Consider the following 18,637-nt stretch of genomic DNA (forward strand, 5'->3'; position numbering starts at 1 on the left):
TCACAAAAAAAAAGCTGAATAAATAGCTATCTTCGAAATTTTTCTTGTAAACTTGTATGTTACCCAATCCACAAGAAGTTGCAATTATTCACACATCAGGGGCATGATACTAATTAAACATGCTCACTAGGGCTGAAAACCCCGAGTTTTTTTTTTTGGAATGAAAAAATGTTTCAAACAATTGATGAATTTAACCCAAACAATACCAGCCTGACCGAGCAACACACAGGTTCAACGAAACACTGGTAAAAAAAAATGGAACAGTAGCAAGCATTGGTAGCTATCAAATAGGGGCTGGTCACAACGGGAGGAAAGCAAAGGGCCTGGTTTTGCAAAAGTTCATAAACGTAGAGTTTGTGGGTTGCCTTTTGTTTGTGTGTCACCTTTGTTTTAATTTCTACCACCATCAGAGGGGACATCATGTTTGGGTGGAGCACCAGCCCACTTGCGCACCAGACCCACTACCCCACCCCACAATCTGATCTGGCCAATTAGTGTTCCTTCTCTGCATATATATCTCTGTCTTTCCAATGGATAAGACGGATCAGATATGTTAATCTAAATCTAGACGAAACCTGATGTGACAGCTCGATTTGGTTGTGTTGATTTCTGGTACAGCAAGTATATTATGTATATAGCATGCTGCGATGTAACAAAGCTCTATATTGATATATCGAATTAAATGGGTTTTCTTGCACTGCATAATATTTTATACTTCTGAATCTGTTGTATTGGGTCACATTTCAGTTCATCTTGCAGCCTACATACTTTTACATTGACAATCGAAGTAGGGAGATATTTCTTACTTGATGTTGGGCTATAAATATTTTCATGATGATTATATAATCATACCCACACACTGACATTTGTACTAGTTTCATCTCAAATCTTCCTATATAGACTTTTTTCCCCATAAAAGACATGACATGTTCCTCTGAAACTTTGTAATGAGAAAAAGGATGAATAATTGTTTGCAACTCTGCTTTAGTAGCAGAATTCCTCCATACAAAATGGTATTTCGCTGATGTAACTTGATCCTGAAATCAACGTCATCTTCATCGAAGGCTGTGCCCTTGAGAATCTGAAACCTTTCATTATTATGCCTAAGTGGATCCAGAATGCCATTATGATACGGATTTAGCACACATTTGGTTCATAACAACGAAGAAAAAATACGTAAAAGAATACATAAGTCAATAACCAGTATAACTTTATGAAAATATCCTCAAATTAATTTTCATACTCGACACATATATAATCTCTAGATTGAGCCTCACATATATTGCCTGAGAGAAAAATCCTACTAGTTTCAATAGTCATGATGTTGTTCAAAAGAAAAGGTTAAGGCATCTACTTCAAGTTTGTTTTGGACCCAGCAGTGGCTAGCAAGACCAGTATGTACACAGACGTCTCATTCCATATACCAAAAAGTGACCTCGATCAGCATTGCCTGTGTGGAAAAGCCATGGTCTTTGTCTCGTTGAGTCTTGAGCTCCGAGCTGATCGATGACCAACTTTAGCCAAAGCCAAGAACACAGTGCAATAATCAAGAAGGAAAAGAAACTAAATTAAAGGGGGACGAGAGAAATTCCTCACTTGCTCACTAAGGAATAAGAGCTTAGCTTTTAGTGAGCATCAGAGCACAAAACGGGTGTCTTGTATGTCCTCTTTTTGACCAATTATGTACTGTATTTAGATCTTGCCAATGGTATGATGGTAAGCAACAGTTTGTGTCCACGATTATGTATGTCAAAGTAGTAACATATTTTCAATTCCTAGTCCTAAAAAGATCTTTAACTATTTCGGTGTCATTAAGAAGATAGTATATTTTAACTGCAGTGTAAGGTTATACTAAGCAATACGGTGGCCTTTATTTCGAAAACAAACCACTTTTTTTATTGTTCATAAAAACTACTCTAGTTTGCATACGTCTGTTTATACCAACAAAATAACTATTTTACAATAAGACCAGCAAAGATTATTGATAATTAAAGAGACTTTGGCTCTTTGTCCACCTGGTCCGTCTTGCTTCCTTCTTAATGTTGCCGCCGCCATTTCCTTCGAACTTCCAGTGACTTAGTTGTGGACACATACATATATTCTCCGAAGTGATTCTTTTGAGACTTGACTTGCGAGGCTTTGGAAAATGACCGCTCCACCAACCGACTTCTGCAAATTTCTTGTGTCAACTTCACACACCACCAAATTAAAGAAGCAGCCTTTTATTTAGCTGTTCATACTCTGCAGCAATCAGTGTCACTTCTACCAATTCAAACCACAAAGCCAACTCAACAATCCAGGGGCGGAGCTGCATGGAGGTGCTGCAGTGTCACTTCTACCAATTCAAACCACAAAGCCAACTCAACAATCCAGGGGCGGAGCTGCATGGAGGCACCGGGATCGTCGGACCCCAACGGATTTCGTCAAAATCAAGGGGAAATCACTATTTAGTACTGTTCATATGTGTGGTGGACCCCGGCGTCGAATGCATCGGACCCGACGCCAAAAAATTCTGGCTTCGCCCCTGCAACAATCAACACTAAAGTTAACTGTGGCAAAATATAGTCTCTGTATTACAAATATACTACTATTTCACTGTTGACAAATGACAACACAAATGGGAACAAGCTGGGGAAAAAACAAGGTGATTGCACTAAACCTTCCTTCCAAATTAAGTTGTGTCATTTGTGGGGCCATTGCCACCTTTCCTTCCCTTAAATACCTCCCCCTCTCCGCCCCCATCCTGCTCATTCCATTCCATCAACCCAAGCTGGCTAAGCTCCAAGAAATCAATCAGCAGCTCTCGCTGATCTCCTTCCCCTAGCTTTGGTTGGCCTGCTGTCAGGCTCATCTGTCCAATTCTGCAGTCTCATCGCCATCGATCCTCGGGAGTGCTCAGACGAGTTCGATCTGCTTCCCATAGGGAGGAGCTAGCGGTTGCTCGTAATATAATGGATCTCGCGACGACGCCGGCGCGGCGGCCCGTGGAGCCCGGGCTGGCGCGGCGGCTGTGGCACGTGGTGCTCGCCGTGTGCCACATGCTGCGGCGCGGCCTCTCCCGCAAGCGCATCATGATGGACGTCCACCTCCTGCTCGGCCGCGGCAAGCTCGCCGGCAGGGCGCTGCGCGGCCTCCTCGCCCACCCGGCAGGCCACGGCCACCTCACCGCCTACGGCGCGTCGTCCTCCTCCTCGCTGGCATCGTTCTACGGCCACCCCCGGGAGGTGGAGTTTAGCTGCACCACCACGCCGTCGTACCTGCAGCACTACGGGCTCTACCCCTTCAAGGGCCGCCGGGGCGGCGCGCGCGGCGAGTACGGCGGCCTGGACGCGGCGGCCGTGGCGCGGGCGTTCGACATGCTCAGCGCCGAGGTGGAGGCCGGCGGGGGCACGCCGGCCGTGTCGGCGGCCGGAGGGGTGGCCACCGCGACGCCCTCGCCCATGGTGGCGTGGATCCTGGGCCGCAGCCCCGCGGGGGTCCGGCCGCTGCGCGTCACCGACTCGCCGTTCCCCGCCGTGCCGGAGGACGGGTGCTGCAACGAGCGCGTCGACGCCGAGGCCGACGACTTCATCCGCAAGTTCTACGAGCAGCTGAGGCTGCAGCCCTCCGCCGCCACGCCGGACTACGGCGGCCACCGGCGCCGCCGCGGCTAAGCAGCTAGCTCGATTTGGTTGAGATTCGTGCGTCTCGTGTTGTCCGGTGGATGGTCACCCGCATCGCATGCATGCATGGCCGATGGCGACGCCCAGTGACGACGACCGTGACGGGAACATGCTTGCCCCGGCCGGTGCGCGAACTGATCGAATCACTTGCTTTACCACGAGGATACAAATCCACATCCATGTCGTATTTCGATTGTTGGTTTAGTTTGATCATCCATCTGAGGCAAATTTGTTCTAAAAATTGGGTGACCATGGCGAAGCCGATCCATCGATCGATCAGGCGCATTGTTCATCCATCCACCAACGCAACTTGTTCATGGTGCTGTTGCTTCGCATTTCGTCTCTTTTCAAGCAAACGCAAGAATTCAGAACAAGTTTCGAACGTGTCTAGCGAGCTAAGATGTAGCTCGTGTGACATGAAAACATCTTTTTCTTGTACTTTGGGTAAAACGGCCGGTAACATGCAGTTGGCTGCAAATATTCGAATGTTCGTTTATTCCTTGACCCTGGATCCGGCAGAAGCGAGCACCGACGCCGAGTTTGGGTCACTGCCAGCCGTGTGATTCTTATCTTCAGCTCTGGACAAGCTAGGGTTGTGGGGGGTTCAGGTTCACACCCTGCCAAGAAAGCAGGAGGATCGGATCGATCAGGGGAGGGATGCCATGACACTGTCTGTCTCCGATGCTAAGCAAGCGCTGCCTTTTGCCCCAGACAACCTGGGGCAAACCAATCAATTATTCGGAGAAAACCTCCATCTCTGCCATAGTTGAAGATACTCACTTTGTGTGCCTGGCTGCGTAGCTTCTGCTTGACTGCTAGTTAGGTGCTACATTTGAAACCTGCAGAAATCCCTACATATCTCACTGACATGTGGGGTTCACATGAGTCAATGACATGTGGGTCTGATTGTATATATCTAACTTTTGGATCTTTTAATAGTACAAATCTAATTTTTCCCTACATTATTATCGTGACATCGTGTGTTTGTAATTTCAGATTCCCGATTAAACAAATAGTTGTGATTGTTAAGTTCTAGATTTTGTGTCAGAAGTTTAACTACTTGAATTTGACCGTTCATTTGTTTTCTACAAAATATAAAAATATATAGAATCAAGATATATAGCTTTGACTTTCAAAGCTTCAAATGAAATCTCAGTCTTTCTAAACATCTTGATCGTACATAGGAATCAAAATTCTGAAATGCCTCTAAATTTTAAAATCTATTTTTTATTAAAAAATCCAAAATGAGAATAAGAGAAATTGCAGTTTAAGGTACTTCAGGTTTCAAATATTGAGAAGTCAAATGGGTTTTGAGACAAATATTTTAAATCTTGATTTCAGAATTAGAAATATTCAAACCAATCAATTATTCGGAGAAAACCTCCTTCTCTGCCATAGTTGAAGATCCTCACTTTGCGTGCCTGGCTGCGTAGCTTCTGCTTGACTGCCAGTTAGGTGCTACATCTGAAACCTCCAGAAATCACTACATTATTATATATTGTGCCATCGTGTGTTTGTAATTTCAGATTTCCGATTAAACAAATAGTTGTCATTGTTAAGTTCCAGATTTTGTGTCAGAAGTTTAACTACTTGAATTTGACCGTTCATTTGTTTTCTGCAAAAAATAAAAATATATAGAATCAAGATATATATAGCTTTGACTTTCAAAGCTTCAAATGAAATCTCAGTCTTTCTAAACATCTTGATCGTACATAGAATAAATGGAATAAAAATTCTGAAATGCCTCTAAATTTTAAAATCTATTTTTTTACAAAAAAAATCCAAAATGAGAATAAGAGAAGTTGCAGTTTAAGGTACTTCAGGTTTCAAATATTGAGAAGTCAAATGGGTTTTGAGACAAATATTTTAAATCTTGATTTCAGAAAATTAGAAATATTCAAACCAATAGTCTAGCTACAAGTCCATATCCAACGTTAATTTGGTTTGTTCCGAAACACGAGATTCTTTTCTCAGCTTTGGTGGTGGCAAGTTCAGAACTCAACTAACAAAAAGCCAACGACAAAAAGCACGCTCCCCACTATCTTATTATCTCTTGCTATTATACGGTAACTTTGGCGGCTTTTGGAAAATCCACACTTTGGCTTTAGTTTTTTTCCCCTCCCCCACCCAAGGCATGCAAAGCCAAATAAACAGGCCCCAAGCTAGGTAGACACGTGATCGAACCTGCCGTATGTACCAATCCAAGGAGAAAATTTCTAGCTCATCAGGTGATCCAAAAGAAGTCAGGTAACACCTTGCACTGCTGATTGTTCAGGGAACAAGAAAAAAAGAACACCGCTGATCTCCTGCGTGTATGTTTGCTTTCAGAAAAGGTCACCCAAATTCCAAAAAAAGAAGGAAATGAAATGCAGAAGTAAGAATGAATAGTTTAGCGTTTAGGGTTAGGATTCAGGTTTGATAACAATTATTTTCATCTACTCAACATTTTGATCCTTGTTACCGGCCGGTTCTGGTGCTAGCTCCCTCGTAAAATCTTACTCTCTCCGTCCCACAAAGGCTGTTCGTTTAGAAAATTTCAGACATATTACTAGTAGTAAAAAATGACCATATTACTCCTAATTAACTATGATATTTGTAACTGGAGACTGCACTGTTTATTTGGTTCTCTAGATTCTAATAAATGAAAATACATTGGAATCAGAGAAGTAACATCTCCTTAAGTATTTGATTGGTTCCATGTCCTTCTCTATGCAATCATTTCTTGGTATTTGATATTATTTTAATTAGATAACTTTACTACAATCTAGATGAACAATTTTTATGGGACAAAATTTGGAGCCTAAACGAACAGTTTTTTTTTTTTGGAACGGAGGGATTAACATGTGCAGCTAACCCACACGAAAAAGATGAACAGTACAGTTTCAGCTGGTACGTGCAAACAACATACAGGAACCCGTAGCATAGGCTGTACCTGTACTGTACGCCAAAAGAAAAGAAAAAAAGACAATGGCACATGACGTGCACGATGCTGCAAGACCCTGCAGGTGCGTGAACCCTTTGCAGCCGTGTTTTTTCTCGTCATCATCAGCTCATCACGCGCTGCTCGGACGGTCGAAGTTGGCTCACTATCCTATCCAGCTGCTGGCCAGAGTGCTGTGCTGTGTTGCGTGCGTGTGCTGCATGGCATGGCTGCTGCTTTGCTCTGATGATGAACATTGGCTGCTAGGCATGACAAAGCGGTGGCCGCCCCCACCAGCGGCTGGTTTGCTTTCGCCTTTTGGAGCTGAGCTTTTGGTTAGGCGCCTGCTCCTCTGAAAGCAGCCTAGTGTCCCCTTCCTGGTTCCCATTCAGTAAGAAGAGAACCGGCTTCTTTTCGTTGTTATTGTTCAAGCAAAACTTCTCCTACTAAATTTCTCAGGTCTGGAACACGCGTAACGTAAATAATAAATATGCACTAGCATTGGTCACAATCGACACTGGGACAAGAAGCTGCTTGCATGACTTCATGAGAGGTTTTGTATGAATTATCACAACTGTCACTAGAGCATGTACACAACCCGTTGCATTTTAGGCAAGAAATAGTAGCTTGTGACTTCGTTTTAAAAACAAATAGTATCTTTGTGACTTAGCTCTGTAAATCCGAACCACTGGAAAATGTTTTAGGGTAGAGTCAACCCGATAGAAAAGTTTTTTTTTCAACTGAAATCAGAAACGAGGGTCCCCATCCCTGGCATTCTCCAATCTCGATCGGCATACAAATTCAGATTTTCAGATAATCATCTCTACCACGAATACAAAGCGGCTTTAATCTTTCAACAGATGAAAAGAAGTACCAAAAAGAACTTTTTGGAACATGTCGTCTTTCCTGGCAGTTGGTAGCATTCTAGCGTTACAATTTCAAAGATTCCTCTGCAGTTTTTACTCAGTCCAGCTTGTGTTAAGTTCGTCAGGGATTCCCATTCCCATGTCCAATTTCTGCGACGGTAATCAACAGCATGGCCCAGCAAGTGGTGTTGTTTGTTCTCCGCCATTGCAGGGGGGAAAATGGGTTGCCGACAAAAACATCTGGGCATGCATCTTCAGATATATTCACCGAATATTATTCCTTGGAGAGGGTCAAAAGGGCATCAGTGATCCAGCAAAGGGACAGTTCTTCAGAACTAATATAGGAGATTCTCAGTAACAAACATATCAAAGCTTGGGTATCGAGTTCTCGATCAATTGGACTTCTGATTTCATCAATGTGTGCTACAGTGGTTTATTTGATTGCAGCAAAATGCATAAAGGTTATAAGGGACTCAAAAGGCACGCAGAGTAAAGTGCTTTTTTTCAGCAGCAAAAGTGATGGCCTCTAGCTAGTTTGATCTTTTTGGAATACTGGACGTGGACTTGGAGAAAAGATGAATTGTTCAAATCAGCTGACATGGAGGGCTGAATACAGGGGGTTGAGGCAAGTTACTTTTTCCTGTTCTGGGAGGAAAAAATTGCCTCCATCTATGCATAGCCTGGCATGAGAGAACATTAGCGCAAATATTTTCTTTTAACAATTCAAACAGAATACTTTTGCTGCCTCTAGGTGGAAATATATGGCATCAAACACCGGAACCATCAAGCTCGTTTACATTATCTTTTTGAAGGAACCAAGCTCATGTACATAGCAATTTCACTTCTTGATTTACCCTGCTGTCATCATCCAGATTCGTATATGAATCAACGCAAATGCACACAAACATAAGTAACGACCTCTTTCTTTACTGTCAATGCAAAACTTGACATGTTCGTCCCAGGGGTGCTAGACACAGAGAAGATTTGCTTATACAAAATTTGGACAAAAGGGTGGAGGGTCTCACCCAGCCGTATTGCTATCACGTTTCTTCCTTCTACCACCAATCTAAGTGACCAAAAAGCTATGCTATGGCTGGGCTGTTGCCCATTTCCATTGCAACCATTAACTTAAAGCAGGAGCCCTAAAAAAACTGAGCCCAGGTAGCCTAAGCCCACCGAATCGACTTGAGCTTGTTGGGTTTGCTGTGTTAGTGCTAGTCTCAGTCGAGGTCGACATGACAAGGGACAACCCTTCCCTGCTTGTAGACCATGTTCGGCTAACACCCTTCTTCTCCTGCAAATGTCAATCATGCCTGGTTAGAGTCATTCAAAGCAGCAGACACAATAATGAGCCAAATAAGACTTGAACCAAACCAAACCTGCAGTGCCTCTGCTCTAGGTGATTCAGCTGCGGGTGAAACCTGGGGTAACTCTGCTCTAGGTGATTCAGCTGCAGGTGAAACCTGGGGTAACTCTGCTCTAGGTGATTTAGCTACTGGTGAGATTCCTTCCAGAGCTAGGCGTGGAGCAGGACGAGGCAAACAAGTAGCCTGTTTTAAGTGCAAAAAAAAAAGGTAGTCAACAAATGATTATGCAAAGTTCAAACAATGGGAACAAAACACGGAATATCTCAAGTTCCTACCCTCACAATTCGCTCTGAAGAATGTTCGATGCTTGCTGGAATAGATGTTGACACCTGAAATCCAAAATACCTTTCAGAATAAGTGGTGAAAACATGCCATAAAAGAATAACACAAGCTATGCGACTTGCCTGGCCAACATTTCTACCCTGGACAGTTTCCATTTTTCGGGTGAACTCGCACAAGTGATGTATTCCATCTACTGTTTGATCCTGACAGGATTAATACATAGATAACATTAGTTGCATGTACTCACTGTTGAGGAAGTACAATACAAATTGTAGTGCCATGACTTGTCCTTACCTGGGAGGATTCAAGGCGCCCCATCTTCGACTCCTGCACAAGGAGCATGAGTGCATCAGTGCATGATAATAACTATCAACAAGTAACGTAAAAAATTAAATGTGTCCCAGAGCAAGCTGCGTACCAGAGTTCGAACAACAAGATTAACTGATTGTAAATCCTCCTGGAATGCAGTTAGATCCCCATGTATGACTGTAACCTGTCAATGAGTTCCGTATCATTATCCAACTTCAAAATGCACCAAAACCAGATAAACGAAGATGGTCTGCGGCAAAAGGGAACCAACCTCATCCCTTGTACCTTCGATGATCTGCTGGGTTTCATCTAAACTAATATGCACACGGTCAATCCTCCCCGCTAGATGTTTCCTTGTAACCTGAACAGTGATAACCAGAGATAATTAAGGATATGCTTTGGCTGAAACACAGAAAAATAAATTTGAAACTCTGGTGGCATCATGCAGTCTGAATGCAACACAAGTGAAAACAAAAATAAGTTAAGATAAAACTTACAACAACAGAGTCTGAAACTTGATCCAACTGGCTGCCAACAACATTGCAAGCATCAGATAAGCCACGCTTTGTCACAAACATCATATCAGAGAGTTTCCAGCCCTGTACATTAGTGGACAAACTTTAGATACTAGCTACAGTAGTCAAATGCGACTTTAACTGATAAAAAAAGGGTTGTATGAGTGGAGACGGTACTTGAGCTTCATGGTTTCACTTCAATAAAATGAAAGAATCAAATCTTACCTTCCACTTTATGTATGCATAGACAATAACCCCGGCAACAACAATTGCTGTTAAAGTACATGCACCAGGTCCTACAGATGAAGGTGAGATAATAACAATTATATTCAAAAGACTTCAATCAGAATTGTACAGAGTACAGACTATAGAGGAGTGACCATTATTGGATCATGTATATTTAATGGGTATAAGAGCATCAATCCCAACAAATGCATTTGAAATAACCAGGCAGCATGAGTATATAAAAACAACTAGAACATAATTCTCATCTACTGTGTGCTTGCTTTGGACCCATACATACAAGAGCTGTGTGACACAAACTTGAGTCTGTGAAAGTTGCTCGATCCTAATCATACACAATAACCAGATACAATGTCCTCAGTGCATCTCATTGACAGAAACCATAAACAAGCACTGACCTGATTTTGTAGCAGATGTCACCACCGTAACTGGTCTCACGGCCAGGGACTGTAGCTCCTCCCTGAGATTGTTGACCTGAAATATTCAGAGCCTTTTAATAACCACAGCACATTTAAAAGTTGGATCCTATGCCATTCAGAAAAAAAAAAGGGAAACTCCGCATCCTGTGAACTAGACATAGTATAGACAAACCTGAGATATCAATTGAGCAGTATGTTGATCACTGCCAGACTTTGCGTCTCCACCGTCTTTCCCATGCTTCTTCAGAGACTGAGAGAGGCAGGCACATTCAAAGGTGTAAAGAGTATGTCCTAGCATACATGAGTGTGCTCATTTGAGAGTTAATCTAGCAACAAATGTAGCAGTACCTTGAGAGCACCAGATAATAAATCCCCGATCTTCTCATTGCTCGTAAGAACTGATCCAGCGATGCCTGCAAGCAAAATACATTGGACACCGTTACTTGCTAGGAACTGCAATTTCGTTGCTCTATAAATGTTGCAAGCACACAGTGCATAAATAGAGTAGCAGTAAAAGAATAGTTGGTGACCCGGGCCAAAGCTCCATCTTATTTATGGGAAGTAGAACATAAATATAGATGGAGAAGTTTCTCCAATACAACTAGTCATTAGGTCGCCCTCTAACCCAAGAACGACAAAGCGCACAAAATTAAAAAGGAAGAAGCTTAATGGCTACACGCCTGGAGCAGGAACTAGGAATAGAACATCTAAGCTGGTTCAATGTAGCTCGGGGAAAAAAGGAAAGCACAACAAGCCCAAACCTATATAGCCCACTAGCCGTAACAAAGCCAATCCTATCTACGGAACCGCCCAATCCCCGACTTGACGACTAGAGGCGCTACACCCAGTGCCGACCGCGGGGCCGGAAGTCGAAAGAGCGCCTCAGTGCATAAACCCTAGCATGTACAGTGCTCGCTAAACCCCGGCCGGATTTGATTCATCGCATTGCTAAGCTGGGGCAGAGGCGGGGTTTCGGGGGGCGCGGGGGACGAACCGGAGCCGAGCGCGATGGCCACGTTGCCCAGCACCATGCCGGCGGGGCGGAGAGAACCTCCCGGTCGGCGCGGAGGCGAGATCAAAAGGCGGCGACGGCGAGGTGTACGCCTTCTGGTGTCTGCTCTGTTTTCAACTAGGCCGATTATTTCCTTTTTTGTTTATATTTATTTGCATCCCCTTTTCCTATTGGATCGCGGACGGGGCTCTCTCTGTATCTCGGCTGGCTCTGTGTGAGCCGAGCTCGAGCGAGCCAGGCTAAGGCAGGCTGACTCGAGCCGATGCGGCGATGCCCAACTTCTACGCTCACCTTCAGCTCAGCTTGATTTGCATTCAAGCCACCGCTACCTAGATGAGCATCTAGGATTGTATCGGACTGATGCTCAACATGTTCTCGCTGGTTCTTTTTGGAAAAAAAAAAAGGATCAGCGAGCCTTTCAAGCGAGCTTGATTTGCATTCAAGCCGTTGATGAGTTGCATCAAGTAGCTCACGAGTTCTTTTTATTTCACAAAAAAAGTCTAGGATTATATTGGACTTATGATATGCAGCGTGCATTTTTCAGCTAGCCTTATGCATGTGCCAGCGCCCGCACCGGCAGCCCCCCGCGCGGTGCTCCTCGGCGGTGAGCAGCCCCGGCCGGCGGAAGCCGCGGTCGTACTCGGCCGGGGTGATGCCCAGGTAGTTCTGCTGCCGGCCGGCTCAGGTAGGACCGGACGAGCGGCTTGCGGACGACCAGCACCGGCCGGCACACGAGCAGCCTCTGCACCAGCGTGTAGAGCAATAGGGGTGCAAATTTTGGAGAGGCCGGTGTATAAATAGGATCCCATTGCTCTACACGACGAACCTCTAAGTAGCCCAAATTTGGATCAAGCTGGCCGGTGCATAAACCCCATACCCGAAAAGGAGGGTTTTAGCCGGTGCCTGTCCTTTACCAATGCACAAATATGCAATGCAATCTGTGTGGCCGCAGAGAGCTGGAGCAACAGGCCAATCATCCATCCGACATCCAAGCAAACACAAAATTTCTGGTCCGAGCATGTCTCTCCATCATGCTATACCATGTCCATACTAGTACCGTCGTTCAGGCAAATTTCAGTCATGGCAACCAGTATTTGGAACCGAAACAAGACAATACATACAGCTTTCATCAACGTAGAAGCTCCATCTATCTAATAGGAGTACCACCTATCAATTATTACATATGATAGAAGCATGGTCCTGGGCGAACTTAACTGTCATGTAAGCGGATCCAAGTTCAGTACAGGGAAAGGAAGGCTGCAGAGTTGCGTTTAGGATCCTGCGTTGGAGGAGTTTCCGCCATCCTTCTTCTTCATCTCCTCAAACTTGTCGATTGCGACCTGCAGCTCGTCTGTGCCTCCCACCGCTCTCATGGTGTAGTAGTAGACCCCGAGGACGAAAGCAGACAATCCCCCAGCCACCACCAGGTTCCTGGTCTTGGGTGCGAGGCTTCTGAATCCCGCCATCAGTACTGCAGGACATGAAGGCACACAATGTTGTTACAAAGTGTTATGCAATACTATCTGTCAGCCAGATGTATCAGTTTACAATATGGCATGTGGAACTGGACATCAGGAGTAAGCTAAGCTAGAACATATATGATAATGCAAAATTTATTCCATGGGATGGGATCCTTCTCAAACAGACTCCACTAGCACCTAGTATAGACAGATTTGCATCAACTGACAATAGCATTAAAGCAAAGGTAAAATTCCGCGATAAAACATGGGGTACTGTAATGAATGGGAGCATCGACCCAGAATAGAAAAGGGTCATTTTGATCCATGCCACTCCAATTTCTTGAAGTTGGATTTCATGTTCAAAATCATGCCATTGAGTGGCATGATTTTGAACGTGACACCCAATTTCACGGAGTTGTGGTGGCACGAATCGAATTTTCCCAATAGAAAATGGGGCATGATGGCGATCATGTAGCTTTTCGCACCTAAGGTAATAGAGCAGGACTGCGGAAGCTCTGAACAATATGAAAGGAGTTGCACTGCAGCACAACTGATGCTGCCTAAGGCAATTTGAGGCAATCATGTGGCAATTCAAAAGACCAATCAGATGGACTAATCATCACTACATCAACCATAAAGCATAGATTTATGGCTGCAGCCTTAGCCTTACACATATTCAGTGAACTAAAACCCACAGAATGTCCTCTCCCAAAGGCAGTTTTAAACAAACAATATATAAACTGAATGATATGTGCATACAACATGATTGGTGTTTGCTAGGGAAGTTCTAGCGAAGAATGGAGCCGACGATTATTCCTGACGCAGGACTTATTATCAGCGAGCTAGCAATCAGTGTATCAAGAATATAATTTTTTTTAAGCAAGAATAGAATTCTTGTTGCAGCCTGCATACACATAGGTGGTGGTTGGTTACTTGGCTTAGTCCAAGCTTGGCAAGGAGTTAGCCATGGCCAGCTTTAGCCTGGCTACAATAGTAATGTATCCTCGTGTTTGGATGTTGTGCTATGCTTAGCCCGGCTTGTGAAGTTCATGTTTGGTAGACTGGAATGCATTGTGTAGTCACCTCGTCTTCTAGATGGTGAGTTTACCATGTCATAGACCAAACTAAGTTCTGCGTCCTTATAGCCATTATATCGAACAGCTTGAGTGCACCATCCATGGATCACGCAGCTCTTCTACACTCCTTAATAACTTCAACGAAGCTTGCCTCTCTAGACAAATTGAAAAATGCGCAAAGCAACAAGGATGCCAACAACTTCTACTCGCACATGAATACGATGCAAAGCAAATAACTGCTCTATTTATTCATAATTCCATATAGATGATGAACAGGTGTTTCTTCGTACAAGTAACAAGCTGCAATTAGGTATATTTTGCGCAAGCTATACAGAAAAAGTGGCTGACCAGCAGTGCTGGTTTGCCCTCGAAATCATCCAATATCCAGAGCTTCCCGGTCAGTGGCTCCGGGAGCTGCACGCCCACCACAAACACCGAGCAGCCAAGCACACTAGCATCAGGCTCAAATCTCGGCCAAGATCTTATCAATAAGAACCCGCGCCGATCGACATACCTCGAACTGAGGTGCGCGAAAGCGCTCCGTCCTCGCCATGCGCACCATCACCTACCCCCGGTGGCCAGCGAGGTGAGGAAGCCGCACGGGCGGCGATGGCGGGGTAGCTCAAGGAGCCACAAGCGGGGCGACGAGGAGGCAGCGAGGGAGGAGGGGAGGTGGAGGGAGGCCTGTGCGGCGGCGACGGCCAGGGATATGGCGCGCTTCTACAGGGTGGGCCAGATCTTAGGGTATGCCATGGCATACCGGGACCACCCTGTAGGTCCGCCCCTGGCAGCAGCAGCCAGCAGCATCTGATCCAACGAGGAGGGAAAGGACGGAGGAGGAGACCGAGCAACGGAGCACGCGGGATGGCGCAGGAAAACACTTACTCTCCACGATGCACACGGCTATCACCGGGTCTGGTACGCCGTGCCTCCGCCGCCGCCGCCGCCGCCGCCGCCGGACTTGAGCACGATCGACTCAATGGTCTGTCGCCGTCGCCGTCGCCGCCGCCGCCGCTGTATAGTAGGGTTGCCGTGGAGACTCAATGGTCTGGTGCCACCAATGAACAATGGGCCTGGTTGGGTTGGACTGGGCTGTCGAGGCACTCAGAAAATTTGATGTACATCAAGACTTGGGCTGATTGTTGTTGATCCATCGGCCCAAATAACTCGCTCGTTTCTCTGTACATCTACGGCCCGGGTGAGATGATTGATTGGGAGCGTTTTTTTTATTTTTATATTTTTCAAAATCGTTTTTTACAGAAATATATTTTCGGTTTCATAATTTACAGATTTATAGCCCTACCGCCCGGCTGCGGGGCAGCCGGCCCCCTGCCGCACTCCTGCGGGCGGTAGGGACCTTAATATAAATAAAATTTATTTTTAATCGCATTTTGGCCCTTGGGGGAGGCTGCCGACCGGCAGGGGAGCGGCAGGCCCCTCCCGTAGGTTAAATCTTGACCGTCAGTGCGGCAGTGCGGCATATACTTTGGATTAGAGTGTTAATGTCTTTCTTTTTCTTGCTTGCAGTTTGAAATGTGTAGGTTGATGGATGTAAATGCCAGGGCGAATTTGATGAGGATTCGAGCAGGATCTATGATGGATAGGAATGAACAAGAGTCGGCCTGGACCCGAGTTTCACAAAGAGCACATTCCATGCTTGAAGCCTTTGGTAGCCGGACACCGTACGAGGACTCCTACGGTTCGTCTCAAGCCTCGACCTCGTTTCCTTGTGGTCCCACACAGCCTTCCTCCGCATCTTATTGGTCTCAGCAGCATTATCCAGGTACGTGAGAATACTTACTGACTTCCTACTTTGATAACAACAATTAATTCTCAGTTCATACAGGTGATGGACACCCAACTTATCAACCTCACGGAGGGACCCAGTTTAGTACCATGGCACCAGCTGCAGGGATATCATTTCAACCAACACAAGCACCACCACGACCTTTCGGTAAATATATAGTCCATATCTTAATTTCAATTAATTTTGGTATGAAGTCTAATTCCTTTTGCATTTACATGTAGGATCACAACAGTTATATGATGCGGGACCTTCTTCGTATTACCCTATGACGACAGTAGAAGGAACGCAAGGTAAATACCTAATCTGTATCCCGAATTTATCATGTTCTTCTTATTTCTATGAATATTTTAAATAATTTGAACGGATTATAGGATCGCACCACCAGCTTCCTGATATGGATCCTTCTTCGTATCCACCACCAACAGATACGTATGATGAATATGTACCCAAATATATGACTTATAAGACGATGATTAAGATATCTTAATTGCTACTGCATAGGGGCCACACAGGATATCTTTGAGGCGAGCTTCGAAGACTGGAGTTGGTTATTTTCTACACCTAACCAGCGGGCCGATCATACCTTCCAGACACCTGTGGCCACCGGACGTCCAGGTAGAGACGTAAGGCCTCCAGACCGTCACACCTACCCTACAGACCACGTCCACGCACAGCGTAAAAGAGGTCGACATGGCCGGGGTGGTTAGGAGGTGCTTCCAGTTGTTTCTGTATTTTTGTTATGGACATGTCGTCATGTTATACTTATTTCGTTCTCAGTTGCGTATGTGTATGAATTGCTAAGTTATACTTTTCATATTCATCTACTTTACTAACGGTTTTTATTTCTATCCAAAATATTTAAAACCACATCTAATGCCGTACTGACGGTTAAGGTTTAACCTGCGGGAGGGGCCTGCCGCCCCTTGCAGGGCGGCGGGTAGGCCTACCGCCCCGCCACCGGGCGGCAGCCTCCCCCAGGGGTCAAAATGCGATTAAAAATAAATTTTATTTACATTAAGGTCCCTACTGCCCGGGAGGAGGGCAGTAGGGGGCCGGCCGCCCCGCAGCCGGGCGGTAGAGGTATAAATCTGTAAATTATGAAACCAAAAATATATTTATGTAAAAAACGATTTTAGAAAATATAAAAATGAAAAAACGCTGATTGGGAATTGGGATGCTGTTATAGTAGAAGAGGACAAGGGCTAGCTTGTGAGGTAGTCCACGAGTCCTCCATGTAAAGAAAAAGAATACAATACAAATGGTACAATCAAGGGAGTTAAGAAAACTAGAAAAAGGGAGGAGAGCACTAGCACCTTGCTGGAATCCTGGATGGGTGGCCACTGCCCTGTTGGTCTGTTTCTTGACCAATGGAAAAAGGGCATGCAAATGAATACTAGCTTTGAGTTCCCTTTGTTGGGAAGAAATACTGCAAATATGAAACCCGGCATTTCACCAACGTTTGGCACGATTTTTGCTTTATCTATTTTACCCAATTAAGGTACTGCAGCGTGAAGTTATTTTGTAAACTGGATGTAAAATAAACTAGAAGCTAGATAAAACTACCTCGTCAGCTTCCGCTTCATCGGTGAAGTGATGGCCGGAGAGAAAGAGGAGAGTAGGGGGCGGACACGGGAGGATGGATGGATGTAGTGTAAAGCGCTTCCCGCCAAAACGGCTGCATCCATCAGAGAATCCCAAGCAAGCAAAGCTTTGCGTGTCTGTCTGTCGGCGTCTCTCCGATTCACTGCACTGCACTGCCCTCCGTAGTCGTACACTGCTGCACTTGACTAGCTGCATGTAGTTGGACGGCTCCTCTTCGCTTCCGTCTCTTTTAAAAATATAAAAACCCATTTATCAAAAGAAAATAAAACCCCTACTTACATGCACTTAATTAGATAATAAGCATCTCTCCTTCTTCTACTTACATGTTTATATTCCATCTAAACAAATAAATTAATTGTTTGGTTCATTTCATGCTATACATTCTCCAATGATTAGCGGTTTTAGTTCACCCGTGTGCCCACATCCTAATGACTTTAGATATGCATACATCCTAGTGAGTAGTGACTTTAGAGAGGATAAAGGACTTGAAATTTGATTTAGATAATCTAATGGCTGGGTTCTAAAAGGGTTGTGCTCTAATTTTATATAATTTTAAACCTAAAATATATAAAAGCTTATTTGGATCGTGAAAAGACCACTAGGATCATGATTCGTTACCACCCCTAACTGATTTACATCTTGTTTATCTAACGATTACATATAATTTGTGGTTTGGAGTGCGGATTGACACTAGAAATTTTGTAAGAGTCAATGTACCTTTATTACAACACCATATACCTTTATCAATGATTGCCATATTTGAAAACTTGGTCGGAAAATTACATACCTCCCCGTGAATGGGCACATCGTATATCTCTGAAACAATAGAGCTGTTAATTTTTTTAAAAATAAAAACACGATCACCTATGCTAAATTGTACTGAGAAACTTGATTTCTTTCGAAACTTGAGAAACCATCGCATCTCTTTTACTTCTTTTTTTTATTTTTTCACCACACTGATCTTGGTTCCTCCTACGCTCAACTTCATGTGGCGAGATAAGAAAGTACCCCTTCCAATTAATTATTTTAGTTTTTTGTAGATTCATAATTTTTGTTATTCATCTGCATACATATTATTTCTAAATTATTAGTAAATC

At 44.4% G+C, this 18,637-nt stretch overlaps 3 protein-coding genes across 4 annotated transcripts; 1 reads left to right on the plus strand and 2 right to left on the minus strand.

Moving 5' to 3' along the window:
• Positions 1-2,731: 2,731 nt before the first annotated feature.
• Positions 2,732-4,425, plus strand: LOC120667093. Its single transcript, XM_039947117.1, has one exon. It carries the CDS (start codon positions 2,952-2,954, stop codon positions 3,651-3,653), a length of 702 nt encoding a protein of 233 aa, XP_039803051.1. The 5' UTR covers positions 2,732-2,951; the 3' UTR covers positions 3,654-4,425.
• A 3,930-nt stretch (positions 4,426-8,355) lies between these two features.
• Positions 8,356-11,736, minus strand: LOC120667094. The gene is made up of 13 exons (XM_039947119.1): positions 11,578-11,736; positions 10,932-10,996; positions 10,756-10,833; positions 10,563-10,638; positions 10,147-10,217; positions 9,904-10,005; positions 9,678-9,767; positions 9,516-9,590; positions 9,392-9,424; positions 9,220-9,300; positions 9,091-9,144; positions 8,828-8,998; positions 8,356-8,742 (listed from the first exon to the last, which is right to left on the minus strand). The coding sequence occupies exons 1-13, from the start codon at positions 11,612-11,614 to the stop codon at positions 8,572-8,574; spliced, it is 1,104 nt and encodes a 367-aa protein (XP_039803053.1). The 5' UTR covers positions 11,615-11,736; the 3' UTR covers positions 8,356-8,571.
• Positions 11,737-12,571: 835 nt separating this feature from the next.
• LOC120667095 (proline-rich receptor-like protein kinase PERK12) lies at positions 12,572-15,157 on the minus strand. 2 transcript variants are annotated; one of them, XM_039947121.1, is made up of 2 exons: positions 15,017-15,157; positions 12,572-13,066 (listed from the first exon to the last, which is right to left on the minus strand). In XM_039947121.1, the coding sequence occupies exon 2, from the start codon at positions 13,059-13,061 to the stop codon at positions 12,867-12,869; it is 195 nt and encodes a 64-aa protein (XP_039803055.1). In that variant the 5' UTR covers positions 13,062-13,066; positions 15,017-15,157; the 3' UTR covers positions 12,572-12,866. The 2 variants fall into 2 exon arrangements, with proteins under 2 accessions (XP_039803055.1, XP_039803054.1); XM_039947120.1 differs by lacking the exon at positions 15,017-15,157 and adding an exon at positions 14,646-14,904.
• Positions 15,158-18,637: the final 3,480 nt, after the last annotated feature.

This window comes from Panicum virgatum, chromosome 3N (assembly GCF_016808335.1).
Source record: "Panicum virgatum strain AP13 chromosome 3N, P.virgatum_v5, whole genome shotgun sequence".
In the NCBI taxonomy this organism is placed as follows: Eukaryota; Viridiplantae; Streptophyta; class Magnoliopsida; order Poales; family Poaceae; genus Panicum; species Panicum virgatum.

Excerpts from the sequence above, each read along its gene's own strand:
- LOC120667093 (XM_039947117.1), top strand. The coding sequence starts at position 2,952 with ATGGATCTCGCGACGACGCCGGCGCGGCGGCCCGTGGAGCCCGGGCTG.
- LOC120667094 (XM_039947119.1), bottom strand. The coding sequence starts at position 11,614 with ATGGTGCTGGGCAACGTGGCCATCGCGCTCGGCTCCG. Across the intron at positions 9,768-9,903 it reads AAGTTTCAGACTCTGTTGTT|GTTACAAGGAAACATCTAGC; the intron begins GTAAGTTTTATC and ends ATCACTGTTCAG. Across the intron at positions 8,999-9,090 it reads CTTCAGAGCGAATTGTGAGG|GCTACTTGTTTGCCTCGTCC; the intron begins GTAGGAACTTGA and ends CACTTAAAACAG.
- LOC120667095 (XM_039947120.1), bottom strand. The coding sequence starts at position 14,889 with ATGCCATGGCATACCCTAAGATCTGGCCCACCCTGTAGAAGCGCGCCA. Across the intron at positions 13,067-14,645 it reads TTCGCGCACCTCAGTTCGAG|TACTGATGGCGGGATTCAGA; the intron begins GTATGTCGATCG and ends CATGTCCTGCAG.